At 51.7% G+C, this 23,807-nt stretch overlaps 1 protein-coding gene across 3 annotated transcripts in view; it reads left to right on the plus strand.

The window, feature by feature from the left end:
- Nucleotides 1-23,807, plus strand: part of PCSK6 (proprotein convertase subtilisin/kexin type 6) — a 171,833-nt gene that overhangs the window by 51,229 nt on the left and 96,797 nt on the right. For all 3 annotated transcript variants that reach the window (XM_052659403.1, XM_052659404.1, XM_052659405.1), the window contains exons 2-6: nucleotides 198-302; nucleotides 14,162-14,272; nucleotides 14,725-14,868; nucleotides 17,064-17,140; nucleotides 18,938-19,026. In XM_052659403.1, the coding sequence (XP_052515363.1) occupies nucleotides 198-302; nucleotides 14,162-14,272; nucleotides 14,725-14,868; nucleotides 17,064-17,140; nucleotides 18,938-19,026 (526 nt within the window). The remainder of the gene's footprint in view (nucleotides 1-197; nucleotides 303-14,161; nucleotides 14,273-14,724; nucleotides 14,869-17,063; nucleotides 17,141-18,937; nucleotides 19,027-23,807) is intronic.

Here is a 23,807-nt window from a genome sequence, read left to right on the forward strand (position 1 = left end):
TGTTTATCCAGAAAGGGGTCTCCGAGTTGACATTCACAGACCTTGAATCTGTGGCAGGGATGTGAGTGGGGGAGTGTCATGGAGGGTGATCTCGCTCTGGAGGCAGGATGGGTCTCTCAGAGGAGAGGGAGGTGTTCTGAGAGGCAGGGTTTGTTAAGACCATACTGATTGGTGGTATCCTGCTTCTTGTCTTGCAGATTGGAAACCTGGATGATTACTACCACTTTTATCACAGCAAAACCTTTAAGAGGTCGACTTTGAGCAGCAGAGGCCCTCACACCTTCCTCAGGATGGACCCCCAGGTACAGCTCCGCTCCCTGGGCAGGTGCTGTCTGAGGGCCTAGAGTGTCGTGTGCGGGTTGTTTGTGTCTTGGTTCTGAAAATGCCCAAGTCTGGATTTTAATGAGATTCTCCATGACCCTAAGTTTTCCTCTCTGAACAAAACAAAACAGATGTGCAGCTACATATCAGAGCATTTAAAAACTCCAAATATTTGGGTCCTTTGTGAGACTTGAGAATTTAAATTCTTGACTTCAGTTTGAAGCAACAATCAAGTGACTATGGAGCTATCATTTTAAATCTTTAAAAGTCAACAAAATACTCAGAAATTAGTGGAGATAAATGTGTGCATCTTACTCATAAAGGCTATGCAATTCAAACTGTTGTCTTAACAATGAAATTAGAGCTTGTACAGGCAGGTGTTTTTGTGGTTGTCATAACACATATCTTAATGGTTACCATGAACTTGAAAACTTGGGCAGCGAATGTTGCTTTTTCCTTAAAAATCCCTATGATCTCTGAGATGAAAGCAGATGTAATTTGAAAAGAGGCTAGTAACGTTTTTAGTATAATTCTTATTTATCAGTGGTTAATCATACTTTCTACATAGAGTTGAGATTAATATTTGACTCATGGGTCAGCAGATACTTGGTAAGATTAAAGATGTAAGATGGCCAAGTGAGCCTTTGATGGCCTCACCAGGTGATTTTGGAATACTTGCTGTGTGTTCCGCTATGTCCATAACAGGGCCATTGGAGTGGACGGTGGGGCTGACAGTCTATAGAAATACACATGATATGTCACAGGGCATCAAGAGCTACAAGGGATGGTGAAGTGCAAGTGACAAACAGTTACGGCCCCAACAAACAAACGAGGCCATTGGTAAATCGTAGTTTTAGAACATGGAAATCACCCTCTCCTAAAAGCAGTGTGCAGAGTGTTCATTTAGACTCCCAAGCAGGCATGGGGTGTTCCTGCAGTGATCCCCAGAGAACATGGATAGTAAAGTTTCTGCAGAGAAACTGGCCGTGGTGGTGTCCCAAGCACCACCCCCCGCCTCACCCCCTGCTACCACCCCGCTACCATCGGGGCTTCTCTTGTGTTGATGGGAGAGATGGTTTGTCCTGGGAACGCTTCTCTGGTTACAGCTTTGTGATTTCTGGCTTCAAGAGCGTGGGGAAGTCATCCCAGTGCATGAGCCAGCCCATCCATGAGCTGGGCTCTGATAAGGTGGACACACAGTGTATGGTTCTGAGTTCGCTTTATGGGTGGGTACGAGGATGGTTGGATGCATGGTGGGTGGGTGGACAAACAGAAGGAGATAGAATCAAACACTATGCTAATCCCATTCTTCCCTCACAGCTAAGAGGAAGTTTGTGTTTATGAAGGGCACCTTATGTGCCTCCTCCCACCTGGCTGTGTGGGGCTGTGGTTATACCTGTGTGTGTTCACACCACGGAGCTGGAAGGACACTTTTCACAGGCGCTGGTGCATTTTTTTTTCCTCTCAGAAGCGAAGCCAGGTGGTAGTGGCTAAGTCGCATGGGACGGGCCATTGGAGAAGAGTGAGCAGACCCCATGTCCATGTCACCGTAGGGCTGAGTGCAGAGCACATGGCCATCACAGAGACACATGGGGGTCCTTGCAGCTGGTGGTGGGGGCAGTGCTGAGGTTCGCAGGGGCTCCTCACCTGTCTAAGCTCAGAAGGGAGTTGCTGCCGTGCCCGCCACAGTTTTTCTTAAGCACGCAGAGGTCTGTCTTGTGAGAATGGCATGCTTGTTTGGAGTTACTGTTCCCACAAGGAGAGTCACAGCGAAGGGCATGCTATTTGCATGGGGGACAGCCCCCCAGTAGAGATGTGCATGAGAACAGGATGGGATGGTGGGATTCTTTGTCATTTATTTATTTGGCTACGTGTCTTTTATTTGTTTTAATTAACTTGCTTACCTGGCTGCATCTGGTGTTAGTCGCAGCACACAGACTCTCTAGTTGTGCTGAGTGGGCTCAGTAGTTGCAGTGTCTGGGCTCTCCAGTTACAGCGCTCAGGCTCTGGAGCATGTGGAATCATAGTTCCCCAACGTGGGATGGAAACCTCGTCTCTGGCATTGCAAGGCAGATTCTTGCAGGGCTGTCCCTGGATGGGAGGTTTCTTGATTCCCTTTCTCTTACCCAGCAGGTTGCTTGGCCTCCCCACCAGCAATAGAAATGGATCAGAGGCCAGACAAGAGATTCAGGCAAGACTTTGTTGGGGCCCCTGCTGCAGCAGAGGAGCAGGAACAAACAATCCCTGCTTGCTTCCCGATGTGGGTGGGGTGGGGGAGCTGGTTCCTTATATGGGGTGAGGGTCAGGGTGTGCTCAGGGTCAGGCTAAAGGGGTGGCTTAGGTGGTCTGCCCGCCCCTTTGGTGGTGTTGAGTGCAAGGGGCATGTGCAGTCCCCTGCTTCTGTTCCAGGCTCTTCAGAAGTGTCAGCTGGGTTTTTAGTCTTTTTGTATCTTGTTGGGAATTTCCCCCAACTGTGCATGCATGCAGTTATTTTTAGTCCCATACACTTTCTCTGTATCTTGTTGCTGGAGGAGAAGTTTGTGCACGTACAAGCACCGCAGTGGAGGGCCTCAGGCCCCTGCGTATCTCATTTCCGAGGAATTTTGGAGAACTAAGTGGCTTCTCAATTATTAAAACTATGGTAGAGGTGAAATAGGAGATGTAACCTGTGTTTTGGGGTGGGGGTGGGTGGGTAGGGGGATTCACTCTTTTCTAGTGTCTAAATTGTAAACCTTTTAAAGGTATTCAACTCAACTGCTTCACCCTTCCTTTCAGAACTACTGAGTGTGACCCTGTGTCCAGGAACATGGAGATGCCCACCTGGTGGGCCTCTGGCCCGTGGCCCCAGCAGGGCCAGACATGGGGGCCTGGCTGTGAGGCTGCAGGAGACAGCTGGGCAGGACTTGAGGCGGGCCCCAGCTGGCTCCTCTTTGGCATCTGTGGTGTTGCGCTTGTGCCGTGTGGGTGGGTTCCAGGCACTGCGTTCACTCTGGGTCTGCGGGCAGGGGCTCCTGGTCATCAGTTGTGGCCTCGAAGAAGAGGGAAGGAGCTCCCACAGGCAGTGCCAGTTAACTTTTTTCAAATTAAAAATCCCTTTTATGCAGAGTTTCTTAATCAGCTCCTGGCAGAGCTGCTGTGGGAGCATCCTGCCAACAGAGAAGGAGAGAAAAGGTAAACAGCCACACATTCCAGTGCCCGCAAGGCCCACGTGATTGCAATTGTTTCCCACAGTTCTTATTAAACATTTAGCCCCAGGGAGAGCATATAGACAACAGAACCAATGACAAATTCAGAATCGCAACTGAAACGCCTCCATTTAAATCAGTCTAGTTTTAATGCAAACCAAATCAGTTAGCTGTCAGTCTGACTAATATTTACTCTACCAAGTCACTGTAATGAAATATCAGGTAAAATTAGCCATTTTACGGAGATGTTTAGTGTTATCTTTTCCTGCAATGCACTAGGACGCTTTCCCACATTAGCAAAGTGTTTTGTGACACCTTCGCGATCAGAGAGTTGTGTAATTAATATTAAAAAAGGGAAGAGATGATTTAATACTATCCAGAGTCATTGGAATGCAGTTGCCATCCTGTTTGAATGACCAAACTGGAAATGAATGTTATAGGGCTTAGGATAAAGTTCAATCAAATGCAGATGGTATTTTATTTTAATTAGCTCCAGTCCCTATTGTATACAATTGCTTTGATAAGTGATGGAATTTAAAGCCCACCCCTACTTCTCCTGAAAGCTGATAGAGTGTACATTTGTTAAACAGAACCGAACAGAACACCAGCGGGAGGGAAGATTGAAGACTTCGGTCACATGCATGCACATACTTTAGGCATCTCTGCTCTGACCCTGTACCAGCGTCGTGCAGTTGTTGTCCCTAATCACCTTTACTTGATGTTTTAAACCGCCTTTGAAAAGGGCCATTTTGCTCGAAGAGCTTGGTGGGCCAGCCCTCTCTCTTCTTGGGAGAATAGCCAGCCTGCTCTCCGGGTGCGGTATCAGTCGCTGGGTTTCTCCAAAAGGCTGTCATTTAAGCCAACTGAAAGCATTTGTTTTTAACTTGTTCTTTCGCCAAGAGTCTGGAGCAGGGTGGATGTTACAGAAGCACCAGCCAATAGCTGTAAGGGCTCCCAAATGTTTTAAAAATTACTTGTTCTGACTATGTTCCAAGCTGGCTGATAGTTGGATGTTGCGTCTTCCAAGCCTTACATTTTAGAGTGGTGACTCTGGCTCAGCCCTCCCACTGTCTGCTCAGCCAGATCAATGACGGAAAAGGAAGGATAAAGATGTTGTCAGGGGCCCTCGGTGGCTTCCCATGGAGTGGTGGGAGGCTTCGGGTGGATTCTCTGCCCCAGCCCTTCAGCGCCTGGGAGCTGGGAAGTGATTTCCAGGACCAGGGTGGGCATGCTGTTTGTGGGACAGGACTTTGCCCCAGAGCTTCATCAGCTTCAGCTTCTCCTCCAGCAATGATGCAACAGTGAAGCTGATCTTTCCATTAACCACAGAGGGACTTTTATCTGAGCTTTGTGTGCTAGAGCCACTGGGTGTGCAAACAAACAAAGTTCCTGGCAAATACCAGCACGTGGACAGGAAGTGACTGCATTGATCTGGGGGTTGATGAACTGTGGGATGGGCTGGGGGTGGAGGGGATGGGTTGGGCTGGGGAGTGGGGTAGACTGCCACACACAGCCCGATGGGCCCACCCATGTGGGGCGGGGAGGCCTTTAGCTGTCTGTACATTTCAGCACAACCCTGCTGGGTCTAGTGGACTGGCTGCTATGAACTGGCAAACAGAATTTTGAAATAGGCTTTAAAAGATGGTGCTTTATGATTTCACCAGGAGGCTCACACTTCCACTTATATGCCTCAAAAAGTCCCACAGTCCCACTTACATGCCTCCAAGAGTCCTACAGTCACTGTGTCCCAAAGCCGCTACATCCCAACCACAGCTCTGTCTCGGAGAGAAGCCGCGCCTCCCCCACTCTCGTTCCTCTGCCTGGGCAGCCCCGTCCTGCCTTGTCCTGAGTCCCCACCTGCACCCCTGCTCCAGCCCTTCCTCTGTTGCCTGGATGCCACACAGCCCCTTTCACTGGCCAGCTGTGGGCATCCCTGCCCAGCCCTTGTTGTGGTGCTGCCGCCCCGGGACGTCCTGCTCAGGCCCCCTGGTCTGGCCTCCCTGCGGCCAGGCTGGGCATTGTGATCCTCACCGGATGACATCTGCACTTCCTCCAGCAGCCTGTGCACACCCTGCCTCCCCTGGTGTCTCTCCGGTCTCAGCCCATGCGCCCTCCCACTGGGAGCTGGCTCAGGGTGCTGCTCTAAGTGGTGGGAGGTCTATGCTCTGGGTCTGTGAGGTCCCTGAGACTCCTGGAGTGGAGGGGTCCAGGCTGTTTAGATATTGTCCCAGCATGAAAGCCACAGGGCCAGAGCTCATCCAGCCATGTTTGGAGCTGCCCACTGCTGCAGGGCACGCACTGTCTTACCAGGCTTGGGAACCCACGGGCATCCTCCTCCCTGGGGTTCCCAGCACTGCGAGCCCATCCAGAGCAGCAGACAGGCCCTCAGCCCTCGGTCCTGCTCTTGTTCCTGTAAATCTGTTTCCAGCCACCCCAGAAACTGCCAGGACCAAGGGCCCAAGCTCAGTGGAGTTTGGTGGGAGTGAAGAGGGCTTCGTTTGCTGGGAATCTGTTAGTGACCAGGACTGGCACAGGGCTGGTGGGAACTGCAGGTCATTCCCAGGAGGCCTGGGATTCCAGGCCCAGGAGCTGCAGAGAGATGTGGGGAGAGAGGGACTGGGTTCAGATGCAAGTAGCCCATCTTGTGCCCAGGTGGTTGGGGGTTGGGGAGGGTGAGTCACGTTCTCAGGGCCTGGCCACCCTCACTTGCTTTCACTCCCAAGTCCGGCAGGCCACCCGGTGAATAGCAGATGGACCCTGAGTGTTTACTGAAGCAGATGTCAGTTTTCACAGGGTAGGTTCACATAGCAAGTTGTATCTGTTACTGTTTTCTCATAGACTTCTTTTTATGTAACGACTTTTTTTTTTTAACAAGTGTAACTTTACATATTATCCTATTTTTGTCTAATTTATGTTCCCTTGTTGTGGTGGCAATGAGGGAAAAAAGGAAACCTCCTTCATGCTGCACAGAGGTTGTGATACTGATCCTGAGGTGAGGGTGGAAATTTCTTGACGAGCTTATGCCAGCTGAGGCTGGCCTGCGGTCAGCCCTGGATGTGAGTTCTGGTGCCCAGACCAGCCCAGCATGGGGAGTGAGGAATCCAGCCCCTCCCTGCCCATCGTGCATCACCCAGGGATGTTCGAGAAAGGTGTCTCTGGGTCCCCGGGCCTGTGGCTCTGAGGGAGAAACGCCCACCAGGACGCTCGGGTCTGGCAGCGTCCCCGCTGCCCAGTGATCCGGATTGCATCCCTGTCATTTGACTGCCGAATGCCCAACTTCAGAAGTACCTTGTGGCCTTGGTTACATTGTGACAGAAGCCCTAAAGAGGGCTTTAATTGACCAGACGGCACTGACGAGGGCTGGCCGGGCAGCCCTGTCTGGCTGGTGATCCTGGAGTCAGCACTCCGGCCCCCTGTCCCTTTTGTGATCCTCAGGGGTGCAGGGCAGGTGGGAGGAGCTTCCCCTTTCCTTTCAGGAAAGTGAGAACTCAGATAATCAAGGACCCTGACCTCCTGAGTCCCGTCTTGTCTCCTGCATTTGCAGGGGGGTGGTGCCGGCTCATACCAGTGATGAGCGGTCACCTCTTGGCCCCTGTCCTTCAACTTTGACAGGGAGGATTTGAGAGGTGGCCTGTGCTCTGGCCAGCTGAAGGAATAGAGATGTGCCTGTGTCCCCAGTGGCCTCTGTCCCATGAGGGGATTGGGGCAGGGGGAGTTGTGTCTAGGCTGCATTAGATCAGTTTTGTTTTGTGGTTTGTCTTCCTTCTCTTCTGCGTCTTCTACCGCCTAGGCTCTTGGGTTTGCATAGCAGCCTGGCATCTCCTCCCCACCATGGGTGGTACCTCAGGGGGCTCAGGTGTCTCCCTGCGACTCACTCTGAGGAGGCTGTGGGCTGAGGAGGGGGTGACAGTCCTCTGTCTTTGATCACTCTCCACCTCTGCAAGCTGGCCTCAGTTCTGTGCTTCTTAACTGTGCCAGAATCACAGGCCTCTTGGAAAGGCTGATGAAGGCTGTGGACACCGTTTCTCTCAGAGGAGGAAAGAAACCCTAAGGTCGCATCCACACGGCTCTACACACAGCTTCTGGGGCTCCTGGGACTTGAGCCTGCCCCTCCCCCCTCCAGGGACCCTGGATGCTGGGCAGGAAGCCCCCACTTGGCAACTGCTCATGTCCTACACTTGCAGTCCATGGCCTATCCTCAGAGAAGGAGCACGTCACAAACTGTAAGGTGATGTGCTCTGGTCAGGGAGTGTGGTTTCCTTTCTGTGGGTCCTCACGCTGTGAGTTCGCATCTCACTGCATCTCGGCCGGTAGAAAGCTGGCCCAGCACGTGCTGCAGCAGGTGTGTGGAGCAGTCAGGGTCGATGGGACTCGGGATGTGAGCATCCAGGCCTTCGCACGCAGGGGCCCCAGACGGGCTGATCTGACCCTTGCTCCACAGGCTGGAGGCTGAGGGGCAGACGACAGGGTCACAGGTTTACTTTCCCAGTGTGCCGGCTGCTAGACTTTCCTGAAGAGGCCTTCGGATCTGGGCCCTGGACACTTGGAGTCTGGCCTCTCATGACTTCCAGAGACTTGCCCTGGTCTGCAGGCATGGCTGGCTCTATCACAACACACGGGAGAGGGAGTCTCCATCCTTCCCTGGTGACAGAAGGATATGTCCCTCACTTCGAGGATGCCAAGGTGGGGAGAGAGGGGAAGGCGGACCAGAACTGTCTCTCTTGCTGTGCACGAACACGGGACCTGAATAGAACTCCATGTCACAGGCTGAGCGTGGGGGCTGTGAGGAGGCAGGCAGCTTGATTCAGTTCCTCCTCCCCTTGAGCTGGTGGGGGTCTGGGAGGATGGTCACAAGGGTCTCAGAGAAGGGCTGTTGTCCTTCATTCTGTCTCCAAGTGGAGCCCCCGGGGCCCCTTCTGGGCCCCACCAGCTCTTGGTGGTGGCCCAGGGCTTCCCTAGCGGGCAGGGCCTGTGGGTGGTGGAGGGCGTTAAGTAGAGCACAGGTGTGCAGTGGCTTTGGGTGGAGTGCAAGGGCTATTCTTGCTCTGGTGGCATTCTTTCATGGGACAAAGTTTCAGAATAGCCCCTTGGCACTTGTCGCACCCGGGACGACCTGCTGGCCGCCTTCTGGCGCAGCAGCCCAAGGGAAGAGGGCGTGGGCCTCCTGCCCACACGACACCTGGGCATTGCATGGCCTGATAACTCAGTTTTCAAGGCCGTTCTAGGGTCCTGCTCATTTGCGTGGCCTCTTTCTCAGCATCTTTTAGGTTTACCTCCTCTCAAGTGCAGAGTGACATTTAGCAGACGCCAAATTTTAACTTGACTTCCCAAGAAGAGAGCTGGAGGAGGTGTTGCCTTCCGAAGTACGCACTGCTCTTCATCTCATCTTGAGAAGATGGTAAAGTCTCATGACGAAAATGTTTAATGGCAAACATGCAGGAAGTGGATAAAAGAAAAAGTCAGAGTGATGTTTCACCTTCAAAATAGGACTGAAGAAATGAAAACGCTTTACACGGGGTTATAGAGACTTGCCCAGAAGAGATGACCTGTGCTGAGCCGGGCTCGAATGTGGCAAACCCAAAGCACCCGTCTTGCACACAGAGTCCACACAGCTCCCCTGGCGGTCATGGAGGCCCAGTCACACACTCTGCTCCACAGTGGTTTCAAAAGTCTGTCTATGGCTATATTTGAAACCTAAAGCGTATTTATGTAATGTCATTCCTTCATTCAGAGAGCATTTAGTGAACTCCTACTGTATGCCTCACATCGCCTGGCACACACAAGTACAGTGGTGAGCGAAATGCAGCCCTGGCTTCACACAGGCCAGTGGGGAGCAGAGGGTGGTCATACTGACCTGGACATGTCCAGCCAGAGCTGTGGGCGGTGCTGGACAAGCCAGATCAGGGGAGCCCCAGCTCCAGGAGACATGCTTCCCTTTTCAGCATCAGGGGTCGTTTGCTGTTTAAGGAAGACGGAGGGCAAGGACCCTGTTACAGGCTGAGAGCTGGAGAGACTCGCATGACCGAGACACATCCTTCCCTCCTGGGGAGCAGGGTGGTGGCTCCTGAAGAGTCCATGTCCACATCCTCCATGTCAGCGGCGTCACTGCACAGACACGCTCAGGGCACAGGAGCCTGGCGGCCCACCCCAGCTGGCCCAGGTGTCAGGGCAGGGTTCCCTGGTGGGGAGGGTAGAGAGGAACACAGTGAAGAGGCACCCACCATGAGGCCAGGCCAAAGGGGGCCTGGGCAGGGGTCAGACTGCGCCAGGCATTGGTCATGGAGCAGGGACCCTCCCAGAGTCATGTGACCTCCAGATGCCGGGGGCGTGGCAGCCACAATGAGCTGTGGGTGACGGAGTCCTGAAGCCTTTAGAAGACTCTTGTGTTGGAGAGGATCCCTGCTTTGTCCTGACTTGGGGGCTTGAGGGGAGACAGTGGGTTTTAGTGCCGCCGAGTTAGGAGAATCAGGCAGTGAGAGGGCCCTGGGTGGGCGGGCAGGACCCACTTTTGTGGCAGCTTTAGTTTGAGAGGACAGTGGGGGCAGGTGCCCAGGGCCCAGTGATGTGCAGGGAAGGGTGGTTAGGGTGGGGGCTCCAGCCAGAGCTGGTAGCAGTGGGCACCCTGGGATGGCCCCTCTGTTTAGGTGAAATCCCCACACCAGCGCCCCCACTACAGCCCTCAGCCCCTCCTCTGGGGGCTCCAGGTCCGACGTTAGGTAGGACAGCCTCATGAATTCTCAGACATGTAACACCTCAGCCCTGATCAAGGCTGTGATCCCAGGGGGGCCATAACAAGTGACCACCAGCTGGGGGCTTCAGACACCAGAAGCATATTGTCTCACCATCTGGAGCCCAGAGTCTCCAGAGCTATGGTATTGGCAGATGTGGTCCCTCTGGGGGGTCCTGCCTTGCCACCTGCAGCTCCTGGCAGCTCCAGGTGCTCCTAGAGCTGTTTTCTTCCCAAAACCTCACTTTCCTTGGTCTTAGTCTCCCCCTGCCTGTCCCTTGTCAGGATGCTTGTTGTGGGATTCAGGGCACAACCAGATAATCCAGCATGACCTCGTCTTCAGAGCCTTAGCTGATTACAGTTGCAGAGACCCTCTTCCTGCATCAGGCCATGTTCCCCCTGTTCTGGGTGAGTGAAAGCACCTTTGGGAGGCCTCAGTCAACTCCTTGTGAAACCTAATGGGAGTGATGGAGAGCCGACAGGGATTTTCTTGTCCCTTTCTTCCAGGGACCTGAAGGTTTTTCAGAGTGATCAGTTCTCTTCCTAAGAGGGCTGGGGCCCCACCCAACAGCTCAGCTCTCACCCTGCACACACTGCCACATGTGTATCTTAATGTGACCCAGGCCGCGGATCTACAGGCTTCCCTGAGTATATACCCATGGCCTTGACAGGTAGCCAGTGTGCACCACAGTCTCCCTCCTGCCATCGTCACCAAAAGGTCTGAGCACCTAGAAGTTCTGAGGGCCCTAGTGAGCCAACCAGAAGTGAAACGGCCATGTAAAATGGGCAGGCTGCCAGCAGAACAGGACAACGTTCCTTGTGCTCTGGCCTCTCGGGGCAGGAAGAGCTCACGGTGAGGCCCCACCCAGCCCGACTCGCCATCATCACCAGCTCACTGCCTGTGTTCCTTCCTCTTCAGTGGTTTGGGAAAAGTTTTAGAAGCTTTCCCTTATAGGTGGTAAAGAATCCGCCTGCAATGCAGGAGACCCTGGTTTGATTCCTGGATTGGGAAGATCCACTGGAGAAGGGATAGGTTACCCACTCCAGTATTCTTGGGCTTCCCTTGTGGCTCAGCTGGTAAAGAATCCACCCAAAATGCAGGAGACCTGGGTTCAATCCCTGGGTTGGGAAGATCCCCTGGAGAAGAGAAAGGGTACCCACTCCAGCATTCTGGCCTGGAGAATTCCATGGACTGTATAGTCCATAGGGTCACAAAGAGTCGGACATGACTGAGGGACTTTCACTTCAGAAGGATGTGTGTTATCTCTTAAGTGTTTGCTAGAACTCACCTGTGAAGCCATCTGGTCCTGGACCTTCAGATGTTGGGAGTTTTTTAATCACGGTTTTAGTCTCAGCAACTGTGGCTGGTCTGCACTGGCTCACTTGTTTCTGAGCTCCGGGCAAGAATTGGTTCCACAGATGACATGTCCTTAGGGTCCTGAACTGTGTGTTCCTTTGTCATGAACAGCCTCACTGTTCACAATAAGGTGCCCCTTGGGAAAGCCACAGTTTCAGGCACTTATTGGGGGTCACTGGCATCCCTGACCCTCCTGGAGAGACCTGCTGGCTCTGGGTTCCAACCTGAGGGCCCCCTGAAGCAGAGCTCTGTGTCTGAGTGGAGATGTGTGTGTGTGTGTCGGGGGGGGGGGTGGTCCTGGGTGGGAATCAGTGGTGTTTACACTCATGCTCACGACCAGAACCAGCAGTGGACACACTGGAGACAGTGCAGCGTTACTGAGCAGGCCACTGAGTAAGGGGCCATGGAGCCATTCTCCCCAGAGACACAAGGGCCAGTCTGGAAAATAGCAGGAGATGGAACGCAGGAACCCCCTGCCCTTTCCTGGAGCCGGGTGAGAAGCCGGCTGTGGCTGGGGCCTGGAGAAGGGAGAGGGGGATTGGCCCTGACCAGGTGACCATGGGCTGAATCAGCCTCTGTGCCTGGCATCGGGGAGTTCATCTGTGCAGGCCTGGCAAGTGATTTACTGTATCCAGGTCCATTGGCCCGACAGTGCCTGGCAGCTGTCAGTGTCCTGCAGTGACCTGTCCCGGGGGAGAGAGCTGCTCCAGACCATGCCACAGGGACAGCCCCCAGCCGTCACCCCCACCCAAACTGTGTGTCAACTGGGTTCTTACCCAGAGTGCAGCAGCCACTGAGACCAGGAGCCCTTACTGTCTTTTCCCACAGGGGGATTGTTCTGTGACTGGTGGCACTGTGCCCTCTGTCACCTGCCTGATTTGTGGGAGCCACCCAGTTGGCCTTGGGAGAGGAAGGCCCCCTCCTCTGTGATAGGAAGTGCAGCCCGGTGGGTAGTGAGTTGGCCAAGCCGGTGGGCCCGGAGCATCCCATCCCAGGAGCTTGAGCTGTCTATGGGGTACGACCACTGTACTTACAGCACGCAGCCCAGCCAATTAGGGCATAGGGTCTTAGGCATTTTATACCGAGTTAAAGCTTCCTGGTTCAGGCAGTAACGCTTTGAGAAGTCTCACAATGCCATCAGACGGTGTTATGAGCAGAATACTTCACTGTGCAGTTTTATTTGCCATGCCTATGTCTCCTGCATCTCCTGAATTGGCAGGCAGGTTCTTTAGTGCTGAACCTTCCCTGGTGGCATTTCCTTCTGAGCATGTTGTCCTTGGAGATCAGGGTCCCCCTTAGATGTGGGGCTGTTCCACTCTCCTCGCTCAGGCGCCTGTGGGGAAGTCAGAGCTGAGGTCTGAGGGGAGCTGCTTGGTCCTTGATCTTTGTGCCTTCCTCCCCCTGGGGTCACCGGCCTTGGCCTGACCTCCAAGTCACCCAGCTCCCCATGCCCAAGGCTCCATCCTTGTCTTCCTCCCCTACCTTCCCTGCCCTTGGCCACCTGTCTGCCTCACTCTGGGCTGCCTGGTGGGAGTCCTCAACTGGAGCACGAGCTTCTGAGAGCAGGGCTGGGTGTCCCCATCCTGCCCACTGCAGCCCCTGTGCAGAGCTGAGTCCCAGTGGCAGCAGAATGGGATTGGGAACCCATAGCAGCTGGACCGAGAAAACGTTTAGGTTCAGGGCATGGGAGTTCCAGCTCCCTTATCTTTTAAAAGTGAAAAAGAAACCTCTTCCACTTTGAAACACACACAAACACACATGTGATGACGATACATCCGTGTGCTGGTCACTGATGGCACACTTTATATGCCATCCTTCCCTGTGATGCCACAGTGATGCCCATTGCACAGGTGATATGAGCAAATTGAGGCCAGGGAGGCTCCCTGCTTGAAGTCACTCTGCTGGTGAGTTTGGGCCCAAATTTGAATCCAGGCAGCCAGGCTCCGAGGTTCCTGCTCTTAAGTAACATTTATCCTGCCTCTCAAGCTTTTTTCCCTTGGTTGTGACAGGAGGTCATGCCGATCGAAAGAAGTTTATAAAACCCTGAAAGTAATTTTAAAATCTTACAGGAACAGTAAAATCTTAAACAAACACCATCCAGGAATCGCTGTCAGTGTTTTGCGGTGTGCCTCCCTAGGTTTTCTCTGCATGTCTGGTACCAGGTCTGGAGCAGTTGCTGTGCTTCTGTTATAGGGGTCATCGTAATTAACCCCTCCCGATAAACCATTTGACACCTGTTATGCCACTGTACGCTCCATTCCTGAGCGTGTATTTCCTTTTAATTAGGGACAAGGGTCACCAGAGTACTGGCCATTTCACAAGGTCTGCTTTAGTAGGATGATTTTCCTACTGTTCCATAAGGCTGGTCCTCTCCTCTTCCGTGTAGACTGGTTTTCATCTTTCAAATATGGTTGCTCTGAAGTGAAACTGTCTCCTTGGAATTAACCATCCGAGGCATCTGATAGACCTAGATGTTCAGGGAGAAGGACGCCTGGAACACCTGCAAAGCGGCCTCATGGAACCAGGACATGGCTGCTGAAACACAGAGTAACTGCGTCTCTCCCCTGCTAGGTGAAATGGCTCCAGCAACAGGAAGTTAAACGCCGGGTGAAGAGACAGGTGCGAAACGACGCACAGGCACTTTATTTCAATGATCCCATCTGGTCCAACATGTGGTACATGGTAAGTAGGCCATGGGCCTCTGTCCCTGCCCTGTGTTTCTGAGATGGGTCAGCTCCAGATGCGCTTCATTTGCGCGTAGAACCCCTATTTCAGTGCTGTCAGGCGCATGCTCTCTTGTGAATCTCTTTCATTATGTGAGGGTCAGGGTGAAGGGCCCCCGGAGCAGAGGAGGGTGGGCGGCACCTTGAGCCATGGACGGAGCCCCTGCAGGGCGGGGACACCAGGGAAAGCCGTGGGGACATGGCCTGGCTGGGGCAGGAGGGCCTTCCATGTACACGTGGCCAGGTCAGGGCGGGAGAGATGCAGCCCTCCCTGATGACTCCTGCTAGGGCCAGGAGGAGGAACGGAGGTCCTACCCTGTCCTCCCGCGAGCACCACAGCACCTCTGTTGGGCTGGCAGGTCTGTGTCAGGCGTGTCTGTGCTGGGGGCTTTGTGTCTCCTGTGCCTGCAGCACTGTGGTGACAAGAACAGCCGCTGCCGGTCAGAAATGAACGTCCAGGCGGCATGGAAGCGGGGCTACACGGGAAAGAACGTGGTGGTCACCATCCTGGATGACGGCATAGAGAGAAACCACCCCGACCTGGCCCCAAACTACGTAAGTGGAGTCTTGGCACTGGCTCCCTGAGACGCTCACCTGCGCTGGTCATTACCTGAGACAACGTACAGCATAACCTACTTAAGCCCCTGGCCCCGCCCCGTCCCACCCCATTACGTCACAGTATGGAAACTGAGCTGGCGGTGCTGGTGAGCCCAGCCACCCAGAGCCAGGGGTGTTTGAGAGGGTTCCTGGGCGCTGCTGGGGCCCTGAGAGGCTCAGATGTGTGTGCATGGGTGAGTGTGTGGGGTGTCTCCTCTGCACACGTGTCTGTGTGTCTGTTTACCTCCAGGTCGGCGTGTGTGTGGTGTGTGTGTGTGAGGGTTGTGTGTAGGGGCCCTCTGCCTGTTACTCCTCCAGTTGTGCAGAGAAAAGAACCTGGCACGTGGTAACTTTTGAGAACTGCCTTCAAGATTCTAAGGCACTTGGGTGCCTCGGTTACGTCAGTCCTCTCATGTTGATTGGGTAGATGGTTATGCACCCTTAACAATGTCAGTTTTTTAATTTTACCTTCTTAAAACATTTATTAAAGTTGATTTATAATTATTAATTTTTGCTGTCTGGCAAAGTGACTCAGCTATATATGTGTAAAACATCTTTTCTGTTACATAGTTCCCTGTGCTGTATAGTAGGACCTTGTTATTTATCTACCCTGTATATACTAGTTTGCAAAGGATGACAGTTTTGAAGTCAACAATCAGGAGAGCTTTTACAACATGTCTTAAAGGAAGATAGGAGATTATACAGATACTATAAATATATAAAGCAAAAACATACATATTAAAAATATAAGATGAAGGGAATTATGAGGCATAGCTACCACATGGATGAACCGTGAGGACAGTATCTGGGTCAAAAAACGACACACACTGATTGTTACTGAAATCACAAGTCTGTGTGCCCAACACGCAGTGAGGCCCATCAGATACTAAAATTAGACTTTGGCACAGAGAAAAGTTTATTATAGGTTCATACAAGCAGATGGGTGGCTCATGCCCTAAGAACCGCAAAGTTACTGAAAGCTTTCAGCGAGGCCCTTTAAAGGCAAAAGGTGAGGGAGGGGCGAGGTTGGTTGCTGCAGACTTCTCTGTGTCAGATCCTTTGTTCCTGAGGTCAGGTGGCCAGGTAGTGATGTTCCTGCAAACCTGTACCAGATGAATGTTATTCTCTGTCCTGACAAGAAAGCAAGGTCCCAAGGCACAGCTTTCACCCTTCAAGGTCCCAGTCCTGGCTCAGAGGAAACAGGTCTCAGTTGGCAACTCCCTCAGGGCCATGAGGGAGCCAGGCATCCACCCACTGGCCCTCAGGCTGCTCAGGCCGCCCAAATGGGGAGACCAGGTCCCACAGACTGTGACCCAAACAGATGGCCACTGCTAGTTAGGTCGCAGAGACAGGGATGGGGGACAGGTTCACGGCTGCTTCAAGGCCTGGGGTGAAGTTAGTGGGTGGCCTTGTAAGGGCTCTGGAGCCCTGAGGGCCATAGTCTCCAGTCTGCTTCCTGGGCCCCCAGCTCACCGAAGGCTGAGTAAGCTGCAGGACCTCCAGGAGAAGGCCTGAATCTGCCTCTTACCTCACTCTCCACCTGATGACCACCCACCACTGACCCTTGACTCAGTCACTGCCACTGTGGTTCCTCAGTGGTCAGGGCCCACTGCAGCACTGACCAACAGCTGAGCAGGGCAAATAATGGTCGCTTATCGACAGTCGGCTGCTTGTGGGGCGGGGCCCATTGAGGCACCAGAGTAGTGGCTGAGGAGCCCTGTTGCCTAGTAACAGAGAGCAGAGTAATGGCTGCCTGCTAATCCCACTCTGTTACATGATCTCATGTAGGTAAGGTCCCTGGAGTAGCTGTACTCATAGAGACGGAAAGCAGACGGTGGCTGCCAGGGGCTCGGGAGGGAGGATCAGGAGTTAGGGTTTAAGAGGTGCAGAGTTTTGCAAGATGAATCCTGTCGATTGATGGTGCTGCCAGCCACACAACTTGTGGATGTACTTAGCACCACTGAGCTGTAAAAATGGTTAGGGTGGCAAATTTTATGTGTATTCACCACATAATTATATATATGTATAATTGTTGTTGCAGTAAGAGAGTGCCTGGCTTGTTTCTGTTTCCAGTCGAGGCGTAAAACCAGTTATAGACAGAGTTGTGATACTCTGGGCCACTTCTCTTTGGTCACCAAGGTTTCATTTTTTAGGATTCCTACGCGAGCTATGATGTCAATGGCAACGATTATGATCCGTCTCCACGGTACGATGCCAGCAACGAGAATAAGTACGTCCTGGGTCACCTGCCTGACCCCTACCTGCTTCCTTCTCTTTTGCTGTCCGTGCAGATAGAGGAGGCAGCCCACATGGGGAGCCTGGGCTGGAGATGGGCTGGGGGCACCTCTCTGCCTCCTGGTGGGGTCTGGGGCTGACCACCAGGAGCCAGCCCCACACCACCTTCTAGGCTCGCAGGCTCAGTGGGTTTGGCCCCTTCCTGTGGGCTGTCACTCTGCTGGTCAGCTGCAGTGGATGTTGGGCCAGCATTATTCCTGTTTGCAACATTGTCGGAATATCTTGTGGTCTGCACAGCCAGCTGTGTCCAGATGACATTGTGTTCTCTCAGACCACTCAGTCAGCACCCAAGCCTTCTTGACCCTGTCTTTGACCTCACAAGGGCAGTGGCGGAGGCCCGTGTGACGCTGGGGCTGGCTCTGTGGCTCTGTGCAAGTGGGGTGACCTTGTTGAGTCTCGGTGTCTAAGATATGCCTTGTGTTCTGATGCTTCCTTCCGAGGGCTGGGGGCGGGGGTGAGATGACGGGTGAGGGACACACCATTACTGTTCGGTCATTGAGACTTGTGATAGAGGGAGTGGGGGTGGTCTGGAGAGACTGGGGGACTTGGCACCATTGGTAGCAGCCCTGGGGGTGATGTCTAGTTTCCCAAACCTGCCTGGGCGCTCCTGTCCAGTGTCCGGCCAGACCTTCCTCCATCAGCCGGCCCTGTGCATTGGCTCTTTCCCTTCTTCCAAAAGTGTTTAGAGGACGGTGGAAGCCCTTTCTTTCTTTCCCCTGCTGACACAAGGCCTGCAAGGTGTGTCCTCCTCAGCGTTCCCTGTTTCAGTCCATTTGATGCTGAGGTTGGAGTCCTGGTGTCCTGTAGGAAGGGAGCCCCGCAGGAAGGCTCAGCCAGTGGAGGCGATCAGCGGGCTGGGTGCAGCGCTCCCAGCGCCTGTGGAGGCCTGGCCTCACGTCCCACGTGCCCTTCCCACTCCATGGCCACCACGCTGGGGCTGCAGGGCGCAGCAGGCAGGGAGGGACCACCCAGATGCGGCGTGGTGAGTCCCGAGTGGGACCCTGGGCCCATGACTCAGGGACAGCCCCAGCTGCAGGCACACATGGTCCAGAGTGTGGACGGAGGGAGGGCTGCCCCGGGGGCTGACACTTGGGCTCAGGACTGGCTTTAAAGGTGGTTTTGATTCTGAATCAGTGATTCTCATCTCTGATGGACCTTCTCAGAGATGTGCCTGCTGTAGGTGGTAGAGTGGGGTCATTACTGAGGAGAGTGCTGACCTCGGGTCACCTCTTCCTATTCCACCTACTGCTGTTGAGTGTTCTGTGTCCAGCCCTCCTCCTTGCCCTCTGCTGGAATGGCTGTGGGAAGGTGTGTGGGGGGGAGGGGTCTGCCCAGGGTGAGCACGGGACAGGGAGAGGGCTCAGGGGACAGAACCTAAGCCTTTGTTTGTTATTATTTCATCTCTGCAGACAGGCCAGCATCTGCACTGTGCTGTCAGTCAGAGGGACGCAGAGCCTGGGGGGTGGGATGCAGAGGCCGTGGGTGCCCAGCAGAGCCCAAGCCTGATACAGGGGCATCACATCTGCAGGGCAGCCTGTGGGGCACGTGGATGGCCCAGCAGTGATAGGGAGGGATGGGGGACAGCCTCAGTGTCCCCCAGCTTAGGGACAATGGCTCACAGGAGGGTCCTGCCACGGGGGCTCACGGATGGCCCAGCAGTTGTGGGGAGGATTGAGGGAGGACCTCAGCGTCCCCAGCTTAGGGTCCTGATTGCCTTCTCTCCTTCCCGCAGACACGGCACTCGCTGTGCAGGAGAAGTCGCCGCCTCTGCCAACAACTCCTACTGCATTGTAGGGGTTGCATACAATGCCAAGATCGGAGGTGAGGCCCAAGTGCGCTGCCGAGGGGCTCAGGCTGGCCTGGGTGCGGGGTGCAGTCTCCTGCATGTCTGGGCAGCTGCACTCCCCATGGCGTTGGACCCAGTCAGATCCTGGGCCTCACCTCACACTGCCTGGGGCCTGTAAAAGCTCTGTGGGTGCTGGTTTCTGACTCCTGAGTCACCGCTGTCAAGCTGACTGCTCCAAGAGGCCACTGGGTCCTGCTGCTGGCCTTCCCAGGCTTGCCAGTCACTCTCCCAGCAGGACTTATGGTTTTCACCTGAGAGGAAGCCTAACCTTGGCCCCAACTCTTGCTGTAGCCTCCTGGCCCACTGTACCCGCCCCTCAGCTTTAGCCAGAGGACGTTTGTCACAGTGACCCACAGACTTGCCTGGTCTCCCCTGTTTGTCATGGACTTGTAGCATTCACATCACCCCAAAAGCCTCCCTGCCTCCCTTTTGGGTCAGTCCACCCATGACTTACAGTTGCCCACGCCCAGCTGTGCTTCCGTGGAGGCTCTCGAAGCTGGGTGCTCCTGCCTTGTTCTCCAGGGGGTCAGCCTTCCAGGGCTCTGTAGGGAACACTGCCTGACCCAGGATATCTCTGGCTCTGTTGTTTATTTTCTCCATTGGAGAGTCAGGCTTCTCTTGTCAGCATGGGGTTTAAGAGCAGAGAGTCACGCAGCTTCCTCTCGCCTCCCCTGCCCAAGCCTGGCAGTTGGTCCTTTCAGAATGGCAGAGGATCATTCAGCATGTCCTCTGGAGTGTCTCGTAGGTGCATGCGGCTGAACTGGCATTGAGTAGGTGTGTGCCAGGCCTGAACGGTCCCGACCATACACTTGGCCTCGGGACACTGCATCTTCACCTGCTCTGGCCCTCAGTTGGAAGTACTCATGTGCACGCCAGTGGCTGTGCTGGGTGCCTCCTTCCCATGGCACAGCTGCTTCTCAGCTGCTTTGCTTTTATGAAGGGGCCGTAGCTCCTTCAGCTCTATGATGAGCAGTGAAAGGTGGGGAGGTTGGGCCAGGGGTTCTGTGGGTCACTGTGTCCTTGGGGAGCTTCTTGAGTTTTGAGAAAAGGCTCCCCAGTTTTCACTTAATGAGGACTCTCCACCTGCCCTCTCCCTGGAAACCTTTGAAGTGGCTGGGACATGTCAGTCTGTGACATCATTAATCATCAAAAGCATGTCCTGCAGAGAACAGATCAGAGGACTGTCACCTGACCTCACTCCATCATGGACAGTTCTTTTATGTTGAGATGTACAAGGTCTCCCTGGAGCCTTTGATGAGTGAAGACCCAAGAAAAGTCTCCCTGACTGATCTGGGTACCAGTTGAATTCCCACCATCCACTGCCTCTGTGTCCTGGACAATGGGTGTAAACTCTCTGTGAACAGGGGTGGGGTTGCCATGGAGAAGGTGTGGGGGTGTTGGCATTGACCCAGGGAACCTATGACAGCCAGGTCTCCAGAGCTGCTGCACACAGCATCAGCCTCTCCACCTTCTTCCCAACCCTCCAAGCCCACCCTGGACAGGCAGCCTTCAGGCACCCTAACACAACCTCCCTCTCCACGTGCTGGCACAAAGCAGGGAACTTCCCTGAGACACTCTGGTGTGTCTGTGAGCTCACCTTTTTATATCTTTTCTATTTCTAAAGTTTCAAGAGATTTAAGTGTATATCCTAACTTAATTCCAATCTACGTGGAGTTAATATTATACAACTTCATGTATAGTATATGAACCTAAACCATTACTTGAGTTCACACTTAGTTTCATCTTTTATGCTGTTGTTTTTATGTTTTCATATTTTATAAACCCACTGTTTATTCTTGCTGTAAACAGTTGGCTTGTGAAAAGAAATATACTTACCTACATGTTTACCCTTCCTTATTTTTTAGCTTCAAGATTCCTTCTGTCTGGTTTCAGTTTTTCTCCAGCCTGAGAATTTCTTTTACTGCTTTAGTATTTCTTGAAGTGTAGGTATGCTGGTGAGAAATCATCTCAGATTTTATCTGAGTTTCATCTTCTTTGAAAGAAGTTTTGGTGAATCCTGGAATGACATGGCTCTCTCTCCGCCCTTTAAAGATGCTCTTCCATTGTCGCTGGCATTCATTGTTTCTGATGATGAGTTGGTTGTCATCCTTATTGTTGTTCCTCTGTATGTAATGCGAGTTGTTTCTCTGCCTACTTTTATTTAGCCAGAGTAAATATTTAGTAGATATTTCATTATTTACTTTCATTTATTTAGTATTTTTTCCTGTCTATGCTTTGTCTGTGATGACTCTGATGGCCCTTGGTGTAATTTCTTTCATAGTTATCCACCTTGGGGTTTGCTGTGCTTCTTAATGGGTTGTTTATTCTTTCTTTTTCTAAATGAAGTTTGGAAAAATTTCTGTCAGTGTTTCTTTAAATTTTTTTTGCAGTCCTGTTTTCTCTCTCTTCTCTTTGGGCACCAGTTATCGCTGTTATATTGCTTGATATATCTCACAGGTTAAAGCTATATCATTAAAAAAATTTTTTTTTGTATGTACCTCAGATTTGATAATTTCTTTTGCACTATTTTCTTTAAGTTCACCAATCCTTCCTTTTGTTGTGTCCAATCCATTGTTATTTCCACCCATTGATTTTTTTCCTTTTTCTTTCCTACTCAAATATTGTGCTTTTCTGTTCTTTGATGTCCATGTGGCTATTTTTTCACTATTTCCAAATCTTTTCTGACATTCTCTTTCTACTCATCCATTATACCTATATTTTATTTTGGATTCTTTAACATATTTATGAGGTTTTTTTTACAGTCTTTGGTGCTGAGTCCAATAGCTTGGTCATATATGGGTATGTTTCTATTTTTTAAATTGAAGTGTAGTTGATTTATAGTGTTTCAGGTGTACATCAAAGTGGTTCATATATATAATATATATGCTTGTATCTTCAGATTTTTTCCATTATAGATTATTATAAAATATTGAAGATAGTGTTGTATAGTATGTCCTTGTTATTTATCTGTTTCATATATAGTATGTATCTGTTATTCTCAAATTTAGGTCAGACAAAAACAAATATATGATATCACTTTATGTGGAGTTTATAAAACAGTGATACTAGTGAACTTACTTGCAAAACAGGAACAGACCCACAGACATAGCCACAGACAAGCTTCTGGTTACCAAAGGGAAGTGAGGGATAAATTGGGAATGTGGGTATGTTTCTAATCATTGATTTTTTTTTTTTACAATGTACAACATACTCCTGTTTCTTTGCACATGTCTAGTAATTTTTTATTGTACACCAGACATTGTTCCACTATATTGTAGGGACTCTTGATCTGTTATCCCTGAATACAATTGAGTGTTGTTCTTTCTGTCAGTTCAATTTTTCATGTTGTAATAACTCATCTGATCTGATTTACCCTTTGCTTTAGAGGAAATCCTTTAGCTCAAGAACAGTCTTTACTCTTAGATGTTATTGTTGTTCAGTCGCTAAGGATAGTGTGACTCTTTTAGTATTTCAGTGGAAACACTGAAGCGTTCAACCAGCATTTCTAAGTTGGCAAGGTTCAAGCTCCGAGTTGACTGCAGTGCCCCTGCAGAGGCAGCAGCTGGAGTGTCTGCTCACTCATTCAGCCTCCCCCTATTCCTCTGTACCTAGGCTTCTTAGAGACTTGCCCAGATGTGCTCCATGCAGGGCTTAGCTGAATATCTGAGGGAAGCTTATGTATGTCTTCTTCTCTAGCTCTCTGCTTTCTAGGATTTCTCTCAATTTCCAGCTTCTCCAACAGTTCCAGACTCAATCCCACAGCTCCCCAATAGAATAAGATTGAGTTTTCCTGATTGAGTTCTAGCTTCTCTGTATTAAGAGACATGAGGAGTTCCCTCAGAGGAAAAGTTATGAACCTGCATCATACTTGGTATGGTTGCTCTTTTAAGAACTGAATCACCTGCTTCTGCCTTCTTCTGGTTGCTTTCCAATGCCCTTAAAAAGTTCTTGTTTTCTTAAGTCTTTAGTCCAGAGTTTATAATTATTATTTTTAAAAGAGTTAGTGTGATAGAAGTTACTCTGCCTATATTGGAACTAACACTTGTGGTTTCTATTTCTTTACCAAATAGATGGTGTATGTCGTGGTGGCTCAGATGGTAAAGAATCCACCTGCAATGCAGGAGACCTGGATTCAATCCCTGGGTTGGGAAGATCTCCTGGAGGAGGGCATGGCAACCCATTCCAGTATTATTGCCTGGAGAATCCCCACGAACAGAGGAGCTTGGCAGGCTCCATGGGGTCACAAAGAGTCAGACACAACTGAGTGACTAAGCATAACACAGCACATTGCTGCATGGTAGTTACTCCAGCAAACATTTGTGATCTCGCACAGACAGTGGATTAACTAAGTGATTCCAGCTGAGGGTCATTCATGAGGTTGGCTGTGATTGTCATCTGAGGGCTTGCTGGTGGCTGGAGTATCCACTTCCAGGACAGGTCATTTATTTGGTTGTTGGCTAGAGTCCTCCATCCCCTCCTGACTGTTGGCAGGAGGCCTAGCTTCCTCCTCATGTGTTCTCTCTGTGGGGTTACCAGAGTGCCTGTGGCATGGTACCTAGCTTCTCTCACTGCAGGTGATTCAGAGAAAGAGCAGGAAGCAGCAGTGCTTTTTATGATATGGTCTTAGAAGTCACACATGGTCAGTTCAGTCACACTCTGTTCTTTAGAAATGATCCCAACATATACTCAAGAAGAGGGACATTAGGCTGCATCTGTTGAATGAAAAAGTGTCAAAGAATTGTGGATAAGGTTTAAT

The sequence above is a fragment of the Budorcas taxicolor genome, chromosome 21 (genome assembly GCF_023091745.1).
Source record: "Budorcas taxicolor isolate Tak-1 chromosome 21, Takin1.1, whole genome shotgun sequence".
Classification (NCBI taxonomy): domain Eukaryota; kingdom Metazoa; phylum Chordata; class Mammalia; order Artiodactyla; family Bovidae; genus Budorcas; species Budorcas taxicolor.